The following is a 20225-nucleotide window of genomic DNA, read 5'->3' as shown; positions in this document are numbered from 1 at the left end:
GCCCTGAGAATACTGAACTATTTAAATCAAAGTTCCCAAATGTGACATCTCAAATGCTCTCTAAATTCAGCAAATGAGCCCCTCGAGTACAGAAATTAACTCAGTATTATAATTTTAACTTTCTCTTATATTTGAATATAAGGGTTTAAAAAAGCTATTCATGTCTATTTCAATTAGACTCTTTTTATTGTAAAACAAAAATAAAACTTAAAATAATAGTCTTCCTAGATAAGCCTTTTGTTTGTTTGTTTGGTGAGGAAGATTGGCTCTGAGCTAATGTCTGCTGCCAATCCTCCTGCTTTTGCTGAGGAAGATTGGCCCTGGGCTAACATCTGTGCCCATCCTCCTCTATTTTGTACATGGGATGTCACCACAGCATGGCTTGATGAGCGGTGTGTAGGTCCGCACCCAGGATCCGAACCCACAACCCCCAGGCTGCTGAAGCAGAGTGTGCAAACTCAACCACTATGCCACCAGGCCAGCCCCCAATAGTCTTCCTAGATAAGGAATAACTTACACACAGTATACTATTTTATGGCACAATAATATATTCCATGTGAATGTATTATACCGTGATCATCATCACTAATTACACGAGAATAGTTAAGATTTTGTTTATCATCATAATTTTCAAGATCAGGAGTCAAAGAATCCCAGTGGGACCAAGTGATTTGGCCAGGGCCATCTCCTGAGTCAGTGACCAGGGGAAGACAACTTTTTGTTTCCACAAAGCCAATCTATTAATTAACCTTCAGGAAGCAAACCTATCTGCAATACTTTTCAATAAGAGAATTGTTTCTTCTAATACCTCCTATAGCAGAAATCCAAATATCAGGAAAACATAAGTAAGGATTTATTAAAATATTTATTTTATTAAGTAATAAAAATGAATGGCAAATGTTTTCTGCCCTTGAGTATGTATATTAAAATGATATTTAACACTTAAGAAATCAACGCTGGATAGGCACCACAAAAATACAAAGTTTTTCAATTAAAAAAATACTGTAATTAAACTTTTAAAAATGTGGATATATATTTTACTCTTTTACAACTGAAATAGCATTGTACCTCTTAAAACAATTATCTTTTATTCTATTATGAATGCATCCAAAAAAGCCCAAATATAATTATCACAAATCCTCATATAATTTGAACTTTTCTTTAAATGAAGAATATTTAAAAATATTCTTAAGTTTTCATAAGCCTCAGTAACCAATTGTATATTCGTTAGTACAGGATATTCTTATATGTTTATTCGGGGTCAAATTAAGTTAATCGATAATGAAAGGCCTAAAGTAGGGAGACATGTTTCCATAGAAGAGATATAATTGTGATATAATATTCTCACCTATAAATATGAATAAACAGATTTACATTATTTTCAAATAAAACTTAAATTTACCATGGAACTTTATAAATTGAGAAAGTTACCCCTTTGTTAATTTAGTCTTTAAATAAATTTAATGTACTGAATTTCTGGATCCAAGGGCTACCTGCAATTTATGATGAAAGGCATTTATCCGTTCTTTCTGAACTGGCCAGTTCAAGATGCAGTGAGATTTAAACATTCCTCTTCGCAAACAGAGGGCGTGGTTCAGTTTATAGTCTGGAATCTTCTCAAGAAAGATCAATATAATGGAATCCAGGTTTTGTTCAATAGCTTGCTGAACTGCATGGTGTACCTTGAATCTAATTTAAAAAAATTATTGAATTAAGTTATATATCAATAGACAACTTTTAAAAGCCAGAAGCTCTAAAACCTAAAATTCCCCTTAGAATTTACTTTAATCTGTAACTAAAAGTCAGATTGGTTTTTTTTAATTTTATTTTTAAAATTCTTTGAGTCATGAGTAATAATGTTAGTAATATTTAAAAGCTCCATTGAAAAACAAGTACACACTTAAAATGTCACAGTGTTCACCTACCTTTTACATAATGGATCTTTTAATAGATGATGTGTTACAACAAAAATAATTTTTCTGCTCCTTTGGATGCTGTTAATAATTGCTTCAAGTTCAAGGACACCTGCCTGAAAATCCCTTTCTTCCAGACAAAATCTGAGAGTTTGATCTTCTTCTTCCATTGGCAAGAAGTGTTCCCAGACCCAATCCCTATCTTTATAGGCATGTATTATATACGCTGCATATTCAAACTGCTCTGGCTGTCTGTCTATTTCTTTGAAACCAAGAACTCGATGCACCGAAACGTTCCAATAAAAAGATATCCTCCAACCTTCAAAATGGATGAGCAGTACGATAAAGATAAAGAACAATAGGATACTGGTATTTATCATGAAAAGAAGTTCAAAGGGGGCACTGTCTTTGCAGGATGATGTATCAAAAAGCATCACTGGGAAGCCATGATAATGAGGAGGAGTATTGCAAAGATAATGGTTTGATAGCTCAGAGATGTTGGTATGGGTACCATTAATCCAATTAACAAACCAGGCAATGCTTTCACATGTACAATCAAATGGATTAAAGCTCATATCTAAGTTACTCAGGTTCTTGAAAGCTGGCCCAAAAACATTCTTCTCAACTGATGTTATGAGATTCTTCTGAAGGCTCAATGACTTTAGAGACACCTGATTATCAAAGACAGATGGTGGAAGCATGTTTAAATTATTCAGTCCTAAAATGATGCTCTTTAATTCAAATAAGTTCTTGAAGGCCTCTGCTGGGATCTCATCAAAGCCATTGGACTCTAAGTTAAGAATGTGGAGGTGAGAAAGACCCTTTAGAAAATGAACAGGACCACCAGGGTTTGCATGTTTCCAGAGCCGTGCTAAGTTGTTATGCTGCAAATCCAGAATTTCTAGTTTCTCAAGACCTTCCAACAGTTCATCATTTATGTTGGCTATGTTGTTGTTGCTTAGATCCAGGATGGTCAAGTTACGAAGAGGGCGAAAAGGTGAAGGGGAGCTATCCACATTTTTAAGGGCCACCCTTCGGAGCATCAGTTGTTGAAGGCTTGGAACCAAGGCAAAAGAGTTGCTAGTCAGTTGTAGGTATTTGTTGTAGGACAGGTAGATTTCAACAATATTTTCTAGACCTCTCCATTCCTGACCTGTGATTTCTTGCCCAATTTCGTTGAGGCCAAGGTCAAGTATCTTTAGGAGACCCAACCAAGAAAAAGCACCACTTTCTATTTTTGAGATTTTATTTTTGGTTAGGTTGAGTATTCGTAGCGGAGAATGAGCAAGTGACAGAAATGTTTCATTTGTTAAAGTCCGCAAACTTGAGAAGGAGTTGGATAGACTTAAGTATTTCAGTTTTACCAGTCCTGTGAACATATTGTTTTTTATGCCTGGAAAGTTGTTATCTTCCATGTTAAGATACTCCAAACATTTTAGCCACTGAAAGGAAAAATCGTCAATCTTGGGAAGCGAAGCAAGGGCATTGCTTTGTTTAGTAAAAGATCGTCTCAAATTCAGGTGTCTCACATTGAAAAGCCCATAAAAGGAGTGAGAATACAAATGCTGTATATTATTATACTCCAGGAAGAAATATTCTAGATGTGGAAGCCAAGCAAAGGAATCCTTACCAATCACATTTAAGCTGTTATGGGAAAGATCCAGCATGGTGAGATTTGTCTGCTTTAGTCCAATGAAAGTCATATTGCTTGTTATATTTAGCTGGGTGTTGCTCAGGGAAAGATTCTGAATGCTTGTGTTTGATAATTCCAAGCAAAGCTTCCGTGTGAGACTGGGGCCCAGTTGGACATTGTTCAGAGAGAGGCCAAATAATTTTCCAATTGCATGAAAACACCCTGGAGAGAACTGAAGGTGGAGGGAAAAAAAGAGAGGTTAATAACCAAAACACAACAGAGTCTGTACAACCTTTGAAAAGCTTAAACACAATTCTTTACCCAATCCTTCTTCCTCTTTTACCACCTCTCTGGGTCTTCTCTCCATCCCTCTAATGCACAGCTCCTTACTCTGTGCCTGTAACACCCACCTCCTGCTCTAGCCCCTTACCTCCCCTGGCCACTGGTTAACTTCCACCCAGCATTCACATCTCAGCTGAGATGCCACTTCTTCAGCGGGCCTTCCCTGACCTCCCAGTCTAGGTTAAGTCTCCTGGTACTTTTCCTTCATCACACTGAGTATAATTGGAATTCATAAACTATAAAGTCACCATTGGAGCAGATCTCATTTCTGTCTCAGTGACCACTGTTCTGTAACTCTGAGTTCAGAGATCACCTGTCTTGCCACCAAGGTTTTCTCCTGACTTGATTTCATTACAGCATCTCCAGCTCCCTTCCACTCTGCCCCCATTCCCTCACCAGGAGCCTTGGCTGCTCTGGGGTTCAGCACTGGAAAAAGAGAACAGAAGGCAAGAGAGAAGCAATTAACATGACAGTAGGCAGTCCCTGGCAGTTAAATCCACCAGGAGAGCAAAGAGGCTCAGATTTCTACCGTGTCATATGGGAGATGTTAGGGCTAATGGAAGAAAGGAAAGAAATGTGGAAGGAAGTGTGCTTTAGCGTAAGTAAAGTCAGTCAAAATACAAAGCAGGAAATTATTAAATTAATGATGGTAAATCTACATAATAAGATTACTTTGCAGTCACTGAAATTAAGTTTTTGAATAATTCTTCATGGCATGGAGGATGTTCATGATACGGTGTTACTTTTAAATGACAGGATACACTGTCATCCTCAGAGAGGCAATATAGCACAGCTGTTAAGAGCATGGGCCTTGATCTAACACTGTCAGAAATCCAGCTCTGTCACCAGCTGGTCACTGTGAGACCCTGGACAAGTTCCATAATCTTTCTTCATCTCAGTTTACTCTTGTGTAAAATGATAAGAACAAGGTGGACTATATATATTATAGGACCATATTAAAAAATATTAAAAAAGAACTTGTCACAGTGCCTGACACACAGTTAAGTGCTTTATGAATCTCAGTTGCTGTTGTTTTCTCTTATTACTTGGAGAAAAGCTGGAGATAAACATACCCAAATGCTAACATTGGTTATCTCTGGATTGTGGGCTTTTGGATGATTTTTATTTTCCCTCTCATTACTTATACATTTTATAAGATTTCTCCAATAAGTATTCTAAACAGAAAATAATGCTATTCAAAAATTAACTTGAGTAGCTTGCATAAAATATTTAATTACTCTCTCAGGATAATTTTGTACACAGTCTATTTTTATGTCTGAAAATTAATACAGCTTTAAAAAATCTGATTTTTGTTTATAATTTCCAACATTCTTATTCACAGCCTGTAAAGGAATAAAATACAGACATAGCTGTGTACAAACGTAGTTAACAAATTGAAGATCATGGATGCAAAAAGAGAAGATTAGCTAGGTATACTCCATTATCGGACGGTTTTTATAAAGTTGAATGCTAGTTATCATTTATGGAGCACTTACTATACAGAAGACACTGTGCTGAATTCTTTCCCATCCAGCCCTATGAAATAGTGCTATTATTAGGCCAATTTTAAAACTGGGGAACTGGAGCAGACAGAACTTGAATAATTTGCCTGATCATACAATTATTAAGAGAGAAATCCCAGATAGGGAGCCAGCTAACACAACTTGAAAGCCTACGCTCTTAACCATCATGCTATTTTAATTATTTCACAGACTTTGTGAGATACATGGTATTATTTCCACTTTACAAGTGAAGAAACTAAGACCCAGAGAGGTTAAGCGAGTTCCCCAAGGTCAAAGTACTAGTTTGTAATGGAATGGGGATTTTAAGCCACTTCTGTTTGACGGCAGAGTCCCAGCTCCTAATTGTCACCCAACTCCTTTCCTTGTGAGGAAGACTTCAATGACCCCAAGCAATAAATGTGAAGAATTCTGGAAGACTTGGCAAAGGTTATCACTTCTTTCTCTACAGATCTTTAGATTCTTACCCACGTGACACAATTAGGAACAGCCCACACTTAAAAAAGCAGAACACAAAATAGTTTTACCTTACTTCTTACCTCTTTAATTTGATTTGATGACAACTCTAACTTTTTTAAAGAAGAATTGCCAAGGAAATCAAGTTCTTCACGTCTTAGTGCCTGAATTTTATTATTTGATAATAGAAGCTCTTGGAGATTTTCCAGTTGGAGCTGAGTTCCTAATTTCGTAGATGATAAACCATTATGAGATAGATCTAATTTGATTAATTTCTGAGAGAAAAAAAAATATATGTTAGAGTCTTGCCACCAAAAATAGTTTCTCTAAATGTGCATGAATCTTAGAAATAACTCAACAGTGAAATGTCCTCTCTGTTATTCTACAGAAAACAGACAGTAGGAATAATAAAAAATCTTTCTTGTGATTGAAAATACCATTGTTGCAAGAATTTAGTTTCTTACTTCAAGAATCACTTTATTTCTCTTACCAAAGTAAAAGGACTTTATTTATTTGTGATATAAGAAATATTCATAAGAAGCATTTATTTATTTACTCATTTATTTATAATAAGCATTATAATGATATAAGGAATATTCATGTGGCTTATCAACATATAGTGTCATGTAACAGCCTTGTAACTAAACAACAGAAAAAAAGAAGAAAAACTGTTTTCTTAAAAAAGCATGAGTAGATCTTTGCTGCCCATGAAATCCTAAAAAGATTTTTATATTGAGAAAGATTGATAATTATGTAAATTTTGCATCATGGCTAGTACAGAATATTAATTTTTCTTTGTTTTTTCAGTGCTGTGGCGTATCTTATCCCCCCTGCTACTTTTGAACATGTGAACTTCCACTCAGGTAAAAGGTAAGGAAAAGATGATATATGTTAGGGCAAAATCTTATGTCTATTAAAGAGAGCAAGACTGTTATTTATGTTTTAAAAATAAAAATAACATTTTGCCAATGATTACTCTAACCAGATTTTGAAGTCTTTGTGTGCAAAGATATTTCATTCACATCAGAATCTAAGAAGGCACAAGAAAGAATTTCAAATCCCTAGCAAGCAAACCATTTTATAACTGTTTCTAAGCATATTTAAATTTTACGTTATTCTTGGCATCTGAGGTCAAAGAATGCTTAGTTTTTTATAAGTCCATAAAATGAAAAAAATAAAGGTTTTGAAAATGGCTTTGGTTTAAGAAAAGCACTTAATAATTGTCTCAGATTTAGAAACAATAACATACATTATTCACAGATTTGAAATTCAAATTTCAAATTTTGAAAAGAGAAAGGTGGTACCCATTGGAAAAGCAGTATTGTGAGGAGATGGTTTAAATCAAGAGTAGGTAATTTTTAGTTAAACAATTTGCTTTATCATGTATCAACTTGTTAACTTTACTTAAGTCAGAATTTGGATTCGACATTTTTTTCATTACTTCAGGTGCTACATCAGCAGCACTGAGGGTTTATTTGCCGTGTTCCTCATGGGATATTCTGATTCTTCTCTGATCATCACAGATAAGATTCCTCCCTGATTTCTACCTCGTGTGTCTAAGTTCTATTCCTAATGGGAGGAAGCAAGAGAGGCAGAAATTGACTTAAGGTTGAAATTGATTTAAAATGGCATTTTCTCTTTCGAAAACATTTCCAATCATAATGGCAATATTTGTGTGTGGGGTCCCCCCCCCTTTTGGGTAGATCAGATTTCTTATTCTTCACCTTGATTTTCAGAGATTAAGTGTAAGGATGAATAAGTGACTTGAAAACTTAACATTATATACCATTTTTGATTTCTTATACAAAAATGAATATTCTCACCTTACCTTCAGATTTTTAAAGGGATTATTTTGAATTTTCTGGATTGAGTTGGATCTTAGATGGAGTTCAGTCAAATTCGTGCAGAAGACAAAGGTTTTATCAGAAAGTTGAGATAGCTCATTGTGTTGGAGGTTCAAAATTTCCAACAAGGGCAGTTTTTGGCACAATTCTGGCTCCAGTTTTGAGATGGTGTTAAATCCTCCATCCAAGATAGTAAGTTGGCTATATCTTGTAAAATTAGCAGGTGGCAATCTCCTGAGTTGATTATGGGTGAGATTCAACACTGTTATGTTTGCCGGGAGGTCGTCGGGTATTTGAGTCAACTTCAGATGACTGCAGTCAGCCACTTCATGTCTAACAGCACATCTGTTGGTAGAGGATGCACACAGTACCCAAAAGGGCAAGAGTCTCAAAAAGGAGTAGATATGATACGGCAAACCCTGGCTCATGGTTCTGTCCTATAACAGAAACATAAAAAGTAATGGACAACATCAATAAGACATGCTTTCCTACGCATTGGTATATTTTTTTTAAAATATATAACCAAATGTGACTATGTCTGATCTTTTTACTCATAACTTTTATGATATACAAGTATGTATTATACAAGTAATACTTCAAATGGAAATAATTCAAACAGCACAGAAAGTAAACAATGGAACATACAAACTCTCTCCTCGTTCTTCACCTCCACCCCAGCTGCAATGTTCCAAGGTAGCCTCTTGACAGTTTCTATTTGAATTCTCATGGTCACCTCCAGAAACCTAAATAATACGCTTGCATTTCTATTTATTCAGTTACTGATATTGAGTATTTTCTTCCCACTATAAAGATAAGGATCTTAGTTATACTATTCCCTCATCCTCTTCACATTTTTTCTTTAGTTATTTTTAACTTAATTTAATCTATTGTTATATTTATAGTTAGTTTTTTTTTTTTTTTTTTGTGAGGAAGATCAGCCCTGAGTTAACATCCGATGCCAATCCTCCTCTTTTTGCCGAGAAAGATCGGTCCTGGGCTAACATCCATGCCCATCTTCCTCCACTTTATATGGGATGCTGCCACAGCATGGCTTGACAAGCGGTGCGTCAGTGTGCGCCCGGGATCCCAACTGGCAAACCCTGGGCCGCTGCAGTGGAGCGTGCGCACTTAACCGCTTGCGCCACCGGGCCAGCCCCTAAAACTCTATGTTTGCCAACTTTACACAAAATCTCTTGACTCCTCGCCTTGTGACACAGGAAAGTGCACTCCTGTATTTTCGACACACTTCTTCCATCCTTTCGTTTCCTAAGACTGTCAGCTAATAACATTGCTTGACATTGTCAAGATATAAAAAGTTACCATTTTTATCTTGAACTATGATTAAGTCTGACATACTTGGTCTAGATCAATTCAGAAAATCTAAAGTCAATAAATATCATTTACAATTTTTATGATTATATAAATAAATATCCACTGCAGGATCAGTAAGAGTTAGAGAAACAGAGCAATTAAGAGAACAAACCCCAGAGTTACACCCTCCACATTATGATCCTGGTTCCTCCGCTTTGTGGCCTCTGGCAAGTCGATTCATTTCTCAGGCTTTAGTTTCCTCATCTTGTAAATAGAGATAATTACAGTAGCTCCTCCCTCCTAGGTAGTTATGAGGATTAAAGGGGACAAACCTTACAGTATCTGGCATAAAGCAACATTTAATGTTATTACTATCATTAATCAGTACAACAATCTCATGATTTATAAATGAATAATTATAACTATTTTCTATTAGGTAAATTTTTTACTATAAAGAAAATTTATGCAAAACAAAGACAATTTCTGTCATGAGACAATCACAGCTAACCATTCAACAAGAAGGACATAGTAGAAGAAGCCAAACATGTAAAATAATTGAAATTCAAGGAAATTCATGGATGATTGAAAAGATTTGATAAGCTCCTTATTAACGCAAACTTGGGTTAAGTGGGGAGCTACAGCACAGACTCTGGGGCTGCTTTCACAGGCTGTGAAGCAACCAAAATCTTCCCGGCACAACTGCAAATCCTTTTCCTTTAAGGAGGCCAGATTTCTTAAAAATTGTTCTCTTTTTTCAATTTCATTTTAAAGAATGAAAAGAAAGTCCTAGGTTATGAGGCATCCATTGGTCACTATACCCTACTACTTCAGCCTAAAGATTGAAAGTAATAAGTTTAAGCACTGGCTAATATGTCATTCACAAAATCCAAAGGCCTTTAAAAATTTTAATAAGAATATTTTATACACTGTATAAAAAATTGCTTAGAAAACATTGCATAAAATACTTTTATCTTTCTATAAAATTTTTGTAATTCTTACAAATTAAACATAATTGTGTTTGATGTTTTAAATGGATGATTCGAAGAGCCTTAAGTAACCATCACAGTGTTGCACATAGAAATGAAAGCAAATACGATTTTAATTTATGGAATCTTTGCATTAGAGTTCTTAAGTAATTAATATTGCCCACGAATAAAACATGAATGCAGTTGAATGCAGAAGATATAACCCTATGCCTCCAAGCAGGTGACCCATGTGTATTCAAGGCAACAGGCATTTGTCTCTCTTACGCTAAATCAATTCTTTACAATTATGTCTGGTTTAGTTTTCTGCTTATTTGGACCGTGATTTTTTTAAGTTTATAATTTCCACTATTTTATTCCTGTTGAATGAAGAATCATATGTGGCTTCATTTCCATTAACATCAAGATCATCCAGCCTCTTAACGGTACTCTTGGTTGAATGGCCAGTTTGGATGAATATGTCTAACACCTGCCACTCAGCTATCATCGTGGAATCCATTTCACTGCATTCTTAGGTTAATGCTGTTATTTTATGGATTTCATTACCTTCTTTCTTACAACATTTTTTTATGTTGGCTAGAGTATCTCCTTGAGTAGTTCTTTCTACCTCCCTCCCCAAAAGGTTTATAGGAGGTTATCTTTCTAAGTCCTTCTATGTCTGTTTTTTGTTGTTTTTGTCCTTATATAAATTTGACGTGTAGGCTATTTGAGGTTCAAAATACTTTTTATGCAAAATCATGAAGACATTATTCCATTGTCTTCTAATAGCCAATATTCAGTATTGCTAAAAATAAATCTGATGCCCATCTGATTTTCCTTCTCTTGTATAAAGGATGTCTTTATTTTCTCTTCCCTTTTCTCTTTGGAAGAATTTTTTCTTTGTCCTTGGTAACGTAAAATTTCACATCGATATTTCACACTAAGTCTTTCCTTTAATGTAGCTATGCACTCTATGGCATTTTCAGTCTGCAGGTTCATGTCTTCCTTAACTTTTTATAATTTCTTTTTCTATTTTTACTTGCATCCTTTCCTTTCCTCCTTCTCCTATGTTCTCTCCTTTGGAACCACTTTTAGGTAGACATCAACCCTGCTATGTGATCTTCTTTGTATTTAAAGTCTCCTTTTAATCCTTTTATTCTACATTCCTAGATATAAGCTTAACTTTTTGTATCGGGACTTATATTGATATATACTTCTTTAATTTTAGCAATTGTATTTTAAATACTACAGAACAATTCACAAATCATGAACGGACGGCTTGTTGAATTCTCACAAAGTGAGCATGTCAATGTATTCACCACTCAGCTCAAGAAACAGAACACCATGAGCACCCCAGAAGTCCCCCTCAGCTCCCTCCCAAGTCACCACCTCCTCCTTCCCAAAGACAAGCATTTCGTAATTTCTTACACAGAAGATTAAGTTGACCTGCATTTGTATTATGTATTAATGGAATCATGCACTGAGTATCATTTTACGCCTTTTTTTCCTCTACATTAGGTTGTGAGATTCATCCACGTCTTGTCCTGTAGCAGCATTTGTTCATTTTCATTGCTGTAGAATAATCCATTCATACAGAATATAGCTATAGCACACTTAATTTTTTCCAATATTTCTAATGAAAAATCCTAAACAACAACACAATTCAAAGAATTTTATAGTGAACACCCTTGTGTTGTCATATATCTACCCACCTATCCATCCTCTATCCATCACCAGTTCACCAAGGTATTCTGCAACATCAGAACCCTTCCCTCTAAAGAATGTGCATTGCTACCTTCAGTTTAAGAATGTTAATAGAGTTTTTCTTCTGATGTAAAATTTGTATACAATGAAATGCACAAATCTTTATGTACATTCTCTGAGTTTTGACACATGCATGCACCTGTGCAACCCAAACCCTAAAGAGTGTCCCATACCTTTCCCAATTAATTCCAATCTCGTCTCCCAGAGACAACCACTGCTCTGGCTTTTTTCCACTATAGATTAGTTTTGTGTGGTTTATAACCTCACATCAATGGCATGATATTCACTCTCTTAAATAGGGCTTCTTTCACCCAGACGGTATTTTTGAAATTCACCCATGTTGCACGTTTCAGTAGTTCTTTTCATTTATTAACTGAAGAGTATTCCATGTATGACTGTACCCTACTTTGTCCGTGCTCGTATTATTAGACACAGGGGTAGTGTGAAGTTTTTTATTATTATGAATAAAGTTACTATGTACATTTTTGTACATGTTGTTATGGACATATATATACTGATTTCTTTGGGGTAAATACCTAGGATTGAAATTGCTGGCTCATTTAGTGAGTGAACAGTCAGTTTTATAAGAAAATGCTAGGTCTTTTGGCAAAGTTTTGTACCATTTTACACTTCCACCAACATCTACATCTATACCAACATTTGGTACTATTAGTTCTTTTAGTTTTAGTCATTCTGGTGGGTGTGTAATAATATCTCCTATGGTTTTAATTTGCATTTCCCTGCTGACTAATGATATTTAACAATTTTTCACGTGCTTATGGTCCACTTGTGTATCTTCCCTTGTGTGTTCAAATATTTTGCTCATTTATTAATTAGGTTGTTTCTTTTTTTATTATTGTGTTATAGGAATTATATACATATACGGGTATGAGTCCTTTGCTAGATTTATATTGTATGAATATTTTCTCCCATTTTGTGGGTTTCTTATTCATTTTCTTAATAAATGATAATGTCTTCTTAATTATGATAAAATCTAATTTTTTTTTTTTTTTTTTTGGTGAGGAAGATCAGCCCTGAGCTAACATCCATGCTAATCCTCCTCTTTTTGCTGAGGAAGACCGGCTCTGAGCCAACATCTACTGCCAATCCTCCTCCTTCTATTTCCCCGAAGCCCCAGTAGATAGTTGTACGTCATAGTTGCACATCCTTCTAGTTGCTGTACGTGGGATGCGGCCTCAGCATGGCCAGACAAGCGGTGAGGTGGTGCGCGCCCGGGATCCGAACCCGGGCCGCCAGTAGTGGAGCACGCGCACTTAACCGCTAAGCCACAGGGCTGGCCCCTCATAAAATCTAATTTTTTTCATTTTTTTCTTTTATTATTATTGCTTTCTGTGTCCTAAGAAACTTTGCCTACTCCCAAGTTACACTTTTTAAAAGATTTATGGTTTTAACTGTTATATTAAGGTCTGTGATCTCTCTTAATTTTTCTGTATGATGTGAAATAAGGGTCAAGGTTCATTTTTTTCAAGTGCACATCTAGTTATTCAGACTATTTTTTCTTGAAATGACTTTCCTTTCTCAACTTCATTGCTTCAGTACCTTTCTTAAAAACCAAATGAGTGTTTAGGTGTGGTCTGTATCTGGGCTTTCTACTCTCTTCTACTGAAATACTGGCAGTTCTATGACAACACCACACTGTTTAGATTATTGTAGCTTTACAGTAAGTCTTGAAGTCAGAAGTGTAAATCCTTCCATTTTGTTATTCTTTTACTAGATTGCTTTTTCCACGCTATGGTTGATGGAGATTATCTTAAATATATTTGTGTGTGTGTGTGAGAGGAAGATTAGCTCTGAGCTAATATCTATTGCCAGTCCTCCTCTTTTTCCTGAGGAAGATTGGCCCTGGGCTAACATCCATGCCCATCTTCCTCTGCGTTATATGTGGGATGCTGCCACAGCATGGCTTGATAAGCGGTGTGTAGGTCCACACCCGGGATTCAAACCTGCAAACCCTGGGCTGCTGAAGCAGAGCATGCAAATTTAACCACTATGCCACTGGGCCGGCCCCTTAAATATTTTTTTTAACTATTTATTTAATTATCCCTCCTTACTGGAATGTAAAGCTGTAATAGTAAAGACCATGGTTGTTTTTATTTTGTATAGTGTGACCTGTGCCTAGAAAAATGACTGGAACACGACCAGGATTGGACAAATACATGTTGATTGAAGAGCTTTCCATGGGCAGTTAATCAGCTCAAGAAAACCATTCTTATCTCCATATATAGTCGCTCTATTTTGGTGGGATGTGTGCTGATGTGATATTCCCTGGTATGATCATTATTCTAGTTTCACTTTCAGATATTGAAAAAAATTGAATATATTCTCAACGTGTGGAGATGGATCAACAATAATGATATTTAAATAGATTTTTAATAAGGTCTAAAAGTCATGACACAAGAATTCCAGATAAGTTTTAGAGAATAGAATCATTTTAGATGATTAATTCCAGGAAAATAGGACTAGTATGAGTACTTAGAATTGTTCTAACATGCTTTTAAAGATTAGTGGTTTTAAGGGCCGGCCTGGCGGCGCAAGCAATTCAGCGTGCACACTCCGCTGCCGCGGCCTGGGGTTCGCTGGTTCGGATCCCGGGCGCACACCAACGCACCACTTCTCAAGCCATGCTGTGGCGGTGTCTCGTATAAAGTGGAGGAAGATGGGCATGGATGTTAGCCCAGGGCCAGTCTTCCTCAGCAAAAAGAAGAGGATTGGCAGATGTGAGCTCAGGGCTGATCTTCCTCACCAAAAAAAAAAAAAAAAGAAATCAGCTTCCATAGATTAACGTTCCCACCTCATGGCCTTTATAATACTGGCAGTAAATATTTTTAAAGCCACACACAATTTTTACATCCATAGGCCCAGGCCAGCTAGGATGCCCCTTACCAAATTGCTCAGGTGCATGAAGAATGGGAGGCTGGAAACGATACATTCTAGAAACCAAGGACCAGCTCCCTAGCTCCGCCTCTCTGAGATTCTCCCAAACCTCTCCTCCCCGTACCATAAGGGTACTGCCTCGATTTACCAACTCTCAGGTACAGTCCCCGCAATATATTCTCCTCCTTGTCCAGGTGACACTTTTCCTGGAAGGGTTGTAGGTAGAGATCAGGATTCCTGAAAAGGACTAATCCATTTACAAAGCATATCCCTGAAGGACTGAAAGACATTCCCAGGTCGGAAGATACACTTCATCAGATGGAAAAGACTCACCAAGTGCTAGGCAGGACCAGTAAGAGAGGAACATACACAGAGAGGGGGCTGGCCTGGTGGCATACTGGTTGGGTTCACATGCTCCGCTTCAGCAGCCTGGCGTTTGCAGGTTCAGATCCTGGGCACGGACCTATGCACCACTCATCAAGCTATGCTGTGGCAGGCATCCCACATTAAAAAAAAAAAAATAGAGGAAGATGGGCATAGATGTTTGCCCAGGGCCAATGTTCCTCAGTAAAAAGAGGAGGATTGGCAACAGATGTTAACTCAGGGCTAATCTTCCTCACCAAAATAACTAACTAACTAACTAAATAAATAGAATAATACACATTCATAAAAATTTTTTTAAAAAAATACACAGAGAGAATGGTATGTGACCCATTCAGAATTGTGATCATTCACAAAAAAATCCTAAAACCTTCTAAGGAGAACATATGATCAATTATTTCCAAAGGAAAGAAATCCTGACTAATATAAAACTTTTCACCAGCAACATCAGTCACTAGATGTGGCTTTCAAAACATGCAGAGGAAATAAATTTGAACCTAAAATTTCATTTCCAGGTGAACAATTAAAGATAAGGGGGAAAAGTATTTTGAGATATGCAAAGATTCAGTAAGTTTATAACTATGCAACCCAGAGGAAAAGTTATTCTAGAATGTGCTTCAGAAAAACAAACAAAAATGCAGTGAGAGGATGAAATGAGAGTGAAGAAAAACTTGCTGTTGAATGAGACATAACAGAAACAAAGAAAGCTAAAAAGAAATGAAAAATAGACTCACTGGGCCTTGCAATTTTGGAAAGCGTTTTCAGGGTGCATAGGATTACCATTTCTTTATCCAAGCGAGAGACAATATTACATCATGGTTAGGACATGGGGTCTGGAGCCAGGCTACTTATTTAACCACTTGTCACAGTTTGGCTTGTACAGTTCGGTTTGCAAACTCACAGTATTTTTTTCCTAAATTTATGCAGATACACTTATATGCAGACACACACCAACACATAATCATATTGTAAAGTTGGGAGGCAACTTGCTGGAACTATTACTACCCAAGGGGCTCCATTTTTCTCTGACTAGCCCACATTTGCTGCTGCTAATTTCTGATCTTCCTATACATCTGAATGTCTTTCCACTTCTCAGCTTCCTCCATTTTCTTTTATTAAGCCAAAGAAACTCATTTTTTTACTTCTAGAAACACCAGGAATGTTCTCTCCTTTTCAAGCACAATAACATAAAATGCCAGCTCCTGTCTCCTCTCCAGCCAACAAAACTGAGAAGAGGAGATAAGCTCTTTGTATCTTTAAGACAAAGATGTGATTTTTTTTAAAAAGCTGTTGCAAAATGATTTCCATAGCTTCCCTAATGTGCTTTTCCAGGTATAGAACTCTACAAAAGGAAAAAACAATTTAATTATTGCATAAAATATTTTATCGTGTTAATTAGAAATTGTTGCTATTCCTTGTACTCTGAGTTACGAAACATTTCTCCCCATGGCTACATAGCTCCCTTTTCTTCCCATCGTTCTTGTTGAATGAGTCTGCCTGGGTTTCAATCAAAGAAAGACCCAAGAATACAAACACCAACATGCATTCTAGATTTACCCAACATAAGAGAGCCTATCCCAATAAGAATTTAAAATATATACCTTCACTTACTCTAAGGATGGCTGACCATTCCTTTTTTCCTTAGTCCAAATCCAGTCGTTTTCATCGAAGTGTGGCAAGTTTGCTACAAACTCGAAAGTGAAACTAAAGTTAAAAAAAAAAAAAAAAGCCTTTTGTAGTTGGTGCCTTCTAAGAAAGGCAAAGGGGAAAAAAAGCACAATCTCGGCAGAAGGTGTCTTCAATTGCTTCTTAAAAATGTCTCATTTTTTTCTTCTTCGGCTACAGTCCCTTGGGTTTCCTTAAAAGGGTCAAAGATTTAGCAACAGAGGAAGTTGAAAGAGGGGGACCTCACCACTTGCTGTGGGCAGGGCTATCCTCCAGAGGTTAATGAATACCTAACTCAGAGTGACTTCCTCTATTTTTTTTTTTTTTGTGAGGAAGATCAGCCCTGAGCTAACATCCGATGCCAACCCTCCTCTTTTTGCCGAGAAAGATCGGTCCTGGGCTAACATCCATTCCCATCTTCCTCCACTTTATATGGGACGCCACCACAGCATGGCTTGACAAGCAGTGCATTGGTGCGCGCCCAGGATCCGAACCTGCAAACCCCGGGCCACCAAAGCTGAGCACGCACTTAACCGCTGCGCCACCAGGCCTGCCGACTTCCTCTATTTTTTACCAAAGACTGACGCAACACTGTCAGAATCTAGTACAATGTGGTCAGAGGGACAGAAAAAACTCAGTCCCTAATCAAAGCCAAGTACTTTCACTTCTCTTATCTCAAGTTATCTTCTTAGTCACCCTGTAAGATAAGTAATACAGAATTAACCTTTTGATCAAAGAAGAGACCGAGGTTCACAGCAGAGAAGGAGCTCACCCGGCAAAGCCAGGAGCCATCCTAACTCGTGCCGCCCAACTTTCCACAGTCAGAACCTGTTAGGGAACAAATAGATGGGCCCAGGGAAAGCTCACATTCACTATTTAGTTCTTAATTAGCTTTACTGACTCCAACTAGTTAAAGGAATGTGCTTGTCAAGAAACAAACACATTTTTGTTGTTGTTATAACATGATATAATCATAACTATATTGTTATATAATAAAATATAACAATGGGCAGGAACTCTAAAGATCAACTAATCCAACTCCGTTGTTTGAGAAACGAGGAAAATGAAACCTAACGAGATGAGTGATTTGCCTAAGGACGTACCCCAAGTTGCCATAATGCTTTATATAAACAAGTTATAAAACAGCCTAGAACAGTTGAAACATGCCACTAACTTGACTTGACTGCAGAATTGAGAGCAAGAAATAAGTTTCTATCAGGGTGTAAAATGTCCTCTCCTGGCCCCTGGTGGACCATCTTGTGATTACTGGGCTCGTGGCTACACTTTTCTGGTTTTCAGCTGTCACATTTGTAATATAATACCATAAGCAAACAATTGTCCTGAGTAAACAATTGTCCCCCACATCTACTCATTGAGCTGTGCAGTAAGCGTTACTAGTATTCAAAAGGTTTCTTCTCTGTGAGCTCCTTGAAGGCAGGGCGGGGTATGTTCTTGGTGTTATGACTCGCCAGCCACCCTGCCATGCTAGGCTGTTACTTTGGCCTCCAATTAACCAGCCTTCTTTTCAGTATTCAGACCCTTGCATGATCTTCTCCCACATTGACTCTGGGCTCGGCTATGTGACTAGCTTTGGCCCGTGGGGTATTAGTAAGCATGAAGCAAGCCAAGGCTTGACAAGCATTTGCACATTGGGACTTACTCTCTTCCTTTCAGAACCCAGTCACTGTGTGGTGAGAAGCTCAATCTAGCCTTATGCAAAGGCAACATGGAGGAGAATGGAAGCTCTGGCCAACAGCTCCAACGAGCGCACAGAAGACAGCCAGCATCAACTTGCTATCCATATGAGTAGACCATATTGGGAATGGATTTTCCAATTCCAGTTGAGTCACCCCAGCTGATGCCACATGGAGCAGAGACAAGCTGTCCCCAGCAAGTCCTGTCAAAACTCCAGAAAAGTCAAAAAATAAATGACTGCTGTTGTTTTAAACCAAAAAAATTTGGAGTTGGTGTGTTTTGTGTCATTAGATAAATGAAATATGTTCTCTCCACAACCCTACAGACCTATCTCTTATGCCTTACGACATCTTGCACATATTAGATTTTCCATAATGTTGGTTGAACTAATGAATGGCTTTCAATAAATAATTTTTATTGATGATCTCATAATGCAGTTATCTGTTTAGGCTTAACAGATATTAATAGTCCTCCATTCTTGCTAGTTTCTCAATACAGCACAGGTCAGTTTCTCTCCACTGTACATTTCTTAATTATGCATAAGTTATTTAGCTATTATGGTGGTAGGCGCTACAGTGAAAAAGTTCACTTTTCCGTTTTGAAGAGAATTAAATCAAAACTGCTTGTGATATTTGTCCATAAGTGTAAAATAACAAGCTCAGTATTTACTGGTATTCTGTATTATGATAGATCACCCAATCTCAAAATAAGGAAGCTACATTATTCCCAGGATAGTTGAGATCTACAGAATTCTAGAAACCAAAGTCTCTTAAATTTACCAAATTTATACTAATTTTACTAAAATTTATAAATTTTATAGTTTCCTCCTTCAACCTGAAGGAGTACTTTTTTATGAGAATTGGATAAGATGATATATTCAAAGAACCTGAAAGAATGGCTTGAGAAAACAGCAAGTTACAGAGACTGAAAGTGAAAAGCAGATAATAATTAGTAATTTATAATTTACATATTTATTAAACTAAAGATCCTCTGTCCTTCTCTGCCTGCTCCTAATAATAGTTCTTAATAAACTAGTCATTGTTTTTAAAGGACAATTACAACCATTTTAATTCTAGGCAAATAATTTTTTGATGACTGAGGATAGTGTATAACCTACTAGAAAGTCTAGTCACTTCATTATAAGATTTATAAAGGAAGGATTGATTATGATTTTCATTATCACCATCAAGAGCATCTAGAATACTAGATTACTGAAGGTTATATAAGAGAGTTTTTATAATCTCCCGTATAAATTAATTAAGACATGAAGATTGCATCATTGCAACTTCTGACAACATATATATATGTTGAAATAAGACACAAGAGTTGAAATTGTAGGGCAAACAGTAGACTATGTGAAAAGGCAGATTAATTTTAGACAACACAATAATTACCCTGTTGCCAGACTCTGAGAGGTACAAATAAAGAGAGAACTAATTATCGAGGAATACTTAACCTTGAGCCAGCACTGAATATCCAATTGTCAGGGAGCTAATGAGTATTTAACAGAATCAATATCATGCACAAGTTTAATTTAGAATGGTTTTTAAGAATTTCTGAAATAAACCTTTATTAATGGAAACAAGGAGATTGGACTAACCAATCTTCCCTAGGATAGCAGGAAGCCAAAGTAAGGCTACACTTTTCCATCATCAAAAGTTCTCATGGGTTTATAATCTGATAAATATATTGTGGACCTAGATAAATAGTTAAATTCACCTCAGAGCATTAGATAGACAGTCATTTTGAACTGTGTTCCTTGGTATCCTTTCATAGCCACCATTTGGAAAAGACATGGTCTTGCTCTATATCTTCTGAAATTCTAGAAGGCATTTCTTTTTCTT

The 20225-nt window shown here is 36.7% G+C and overlaps 1 protein-coding gene across 2 annotated transcripts; it reads right to left on the bottom strand.

The window, feature by feature from the left end:
• Nucleotides 1-224: 224 nt before the first annotated feature.
• On the bottom strand, nt 225-17026 carry TLR3 (toll like receptor 3). 2 transcript variants are annotated; one of them, XM_004428766.3, is made up of 5 exons: nt 16623-17026; nt 7693-8145; nt 5948-6139; nt 1926-3778; nt 225-1689 (listed from the first exon to the last, which is right to left on the bottom strand). In XM_004428766.3, the coding sequence occupies exons 2-5, from the start codon at nt 8134-8136 to the stop codon at nt 1461-1463; spliced, it is 2718 nt and encodes a 905-aa protein (XP_004428823.2). In that variant the 5' UTR covers nt 8137-8145; nt 16623-17026; the 3' UTR covers nt 225-1460. The 2 variants fall into 2 exon arrangements, with proteins under 2 accessions (XP_004428823.2, XP_014641767.2); XM_014786281.2 differs by having other exon boundaries at nt 16633-17026.
• Between the last annotated feature and the right edge of the window lie 3199 nt (nt 17027-20225).

Source organism: Ceratotherium simum, chromosome 28, assembly GCF_057802395.1.
Source record: "Ceratotherium simum simum isolate JZ-2026a chromosome 28, ASM5780239v1, whole genome shotgun sequence".
NCBI classification, from domain to species: Eukaryota; Metazoa; Chordata; class Mammalia; order Perissodactyla; family Rhinocerotidae; genus Ceratotherium; species Ceratotherium simum.
This window is presented reverse-complemented; position numbering and strand designations above follow the sequence as displayed.

What these genes read in the sequence shown, in the direction of transcription:
- TLR3 (XM_004428766.3), bottom strand. Translation starts at nt 8,136, where the DNA reads ATGAGCCAGGGTTTGCCGTATCATATCTACTCCTTTTTGAGACTCTTG. An exon ending in ATCCCTTTAAAAATCTGAAG is followed by an intron (nt 6,140 to 7,692) that starts GTAAGGTGAGAA and finishes TTTTTCTCTCAG; the next exon opens with AAATTAATCAAATTAGATCT. An exon ending in CATCAAATCAAATTAAAGAG is followed by an intron (nt 3,779 to 5,947) that starts GTAAGAAGTAAG and finishes CTCCACCTTCAG; the next exon opens with TTCTCTCCAGGGTGTTTTCA.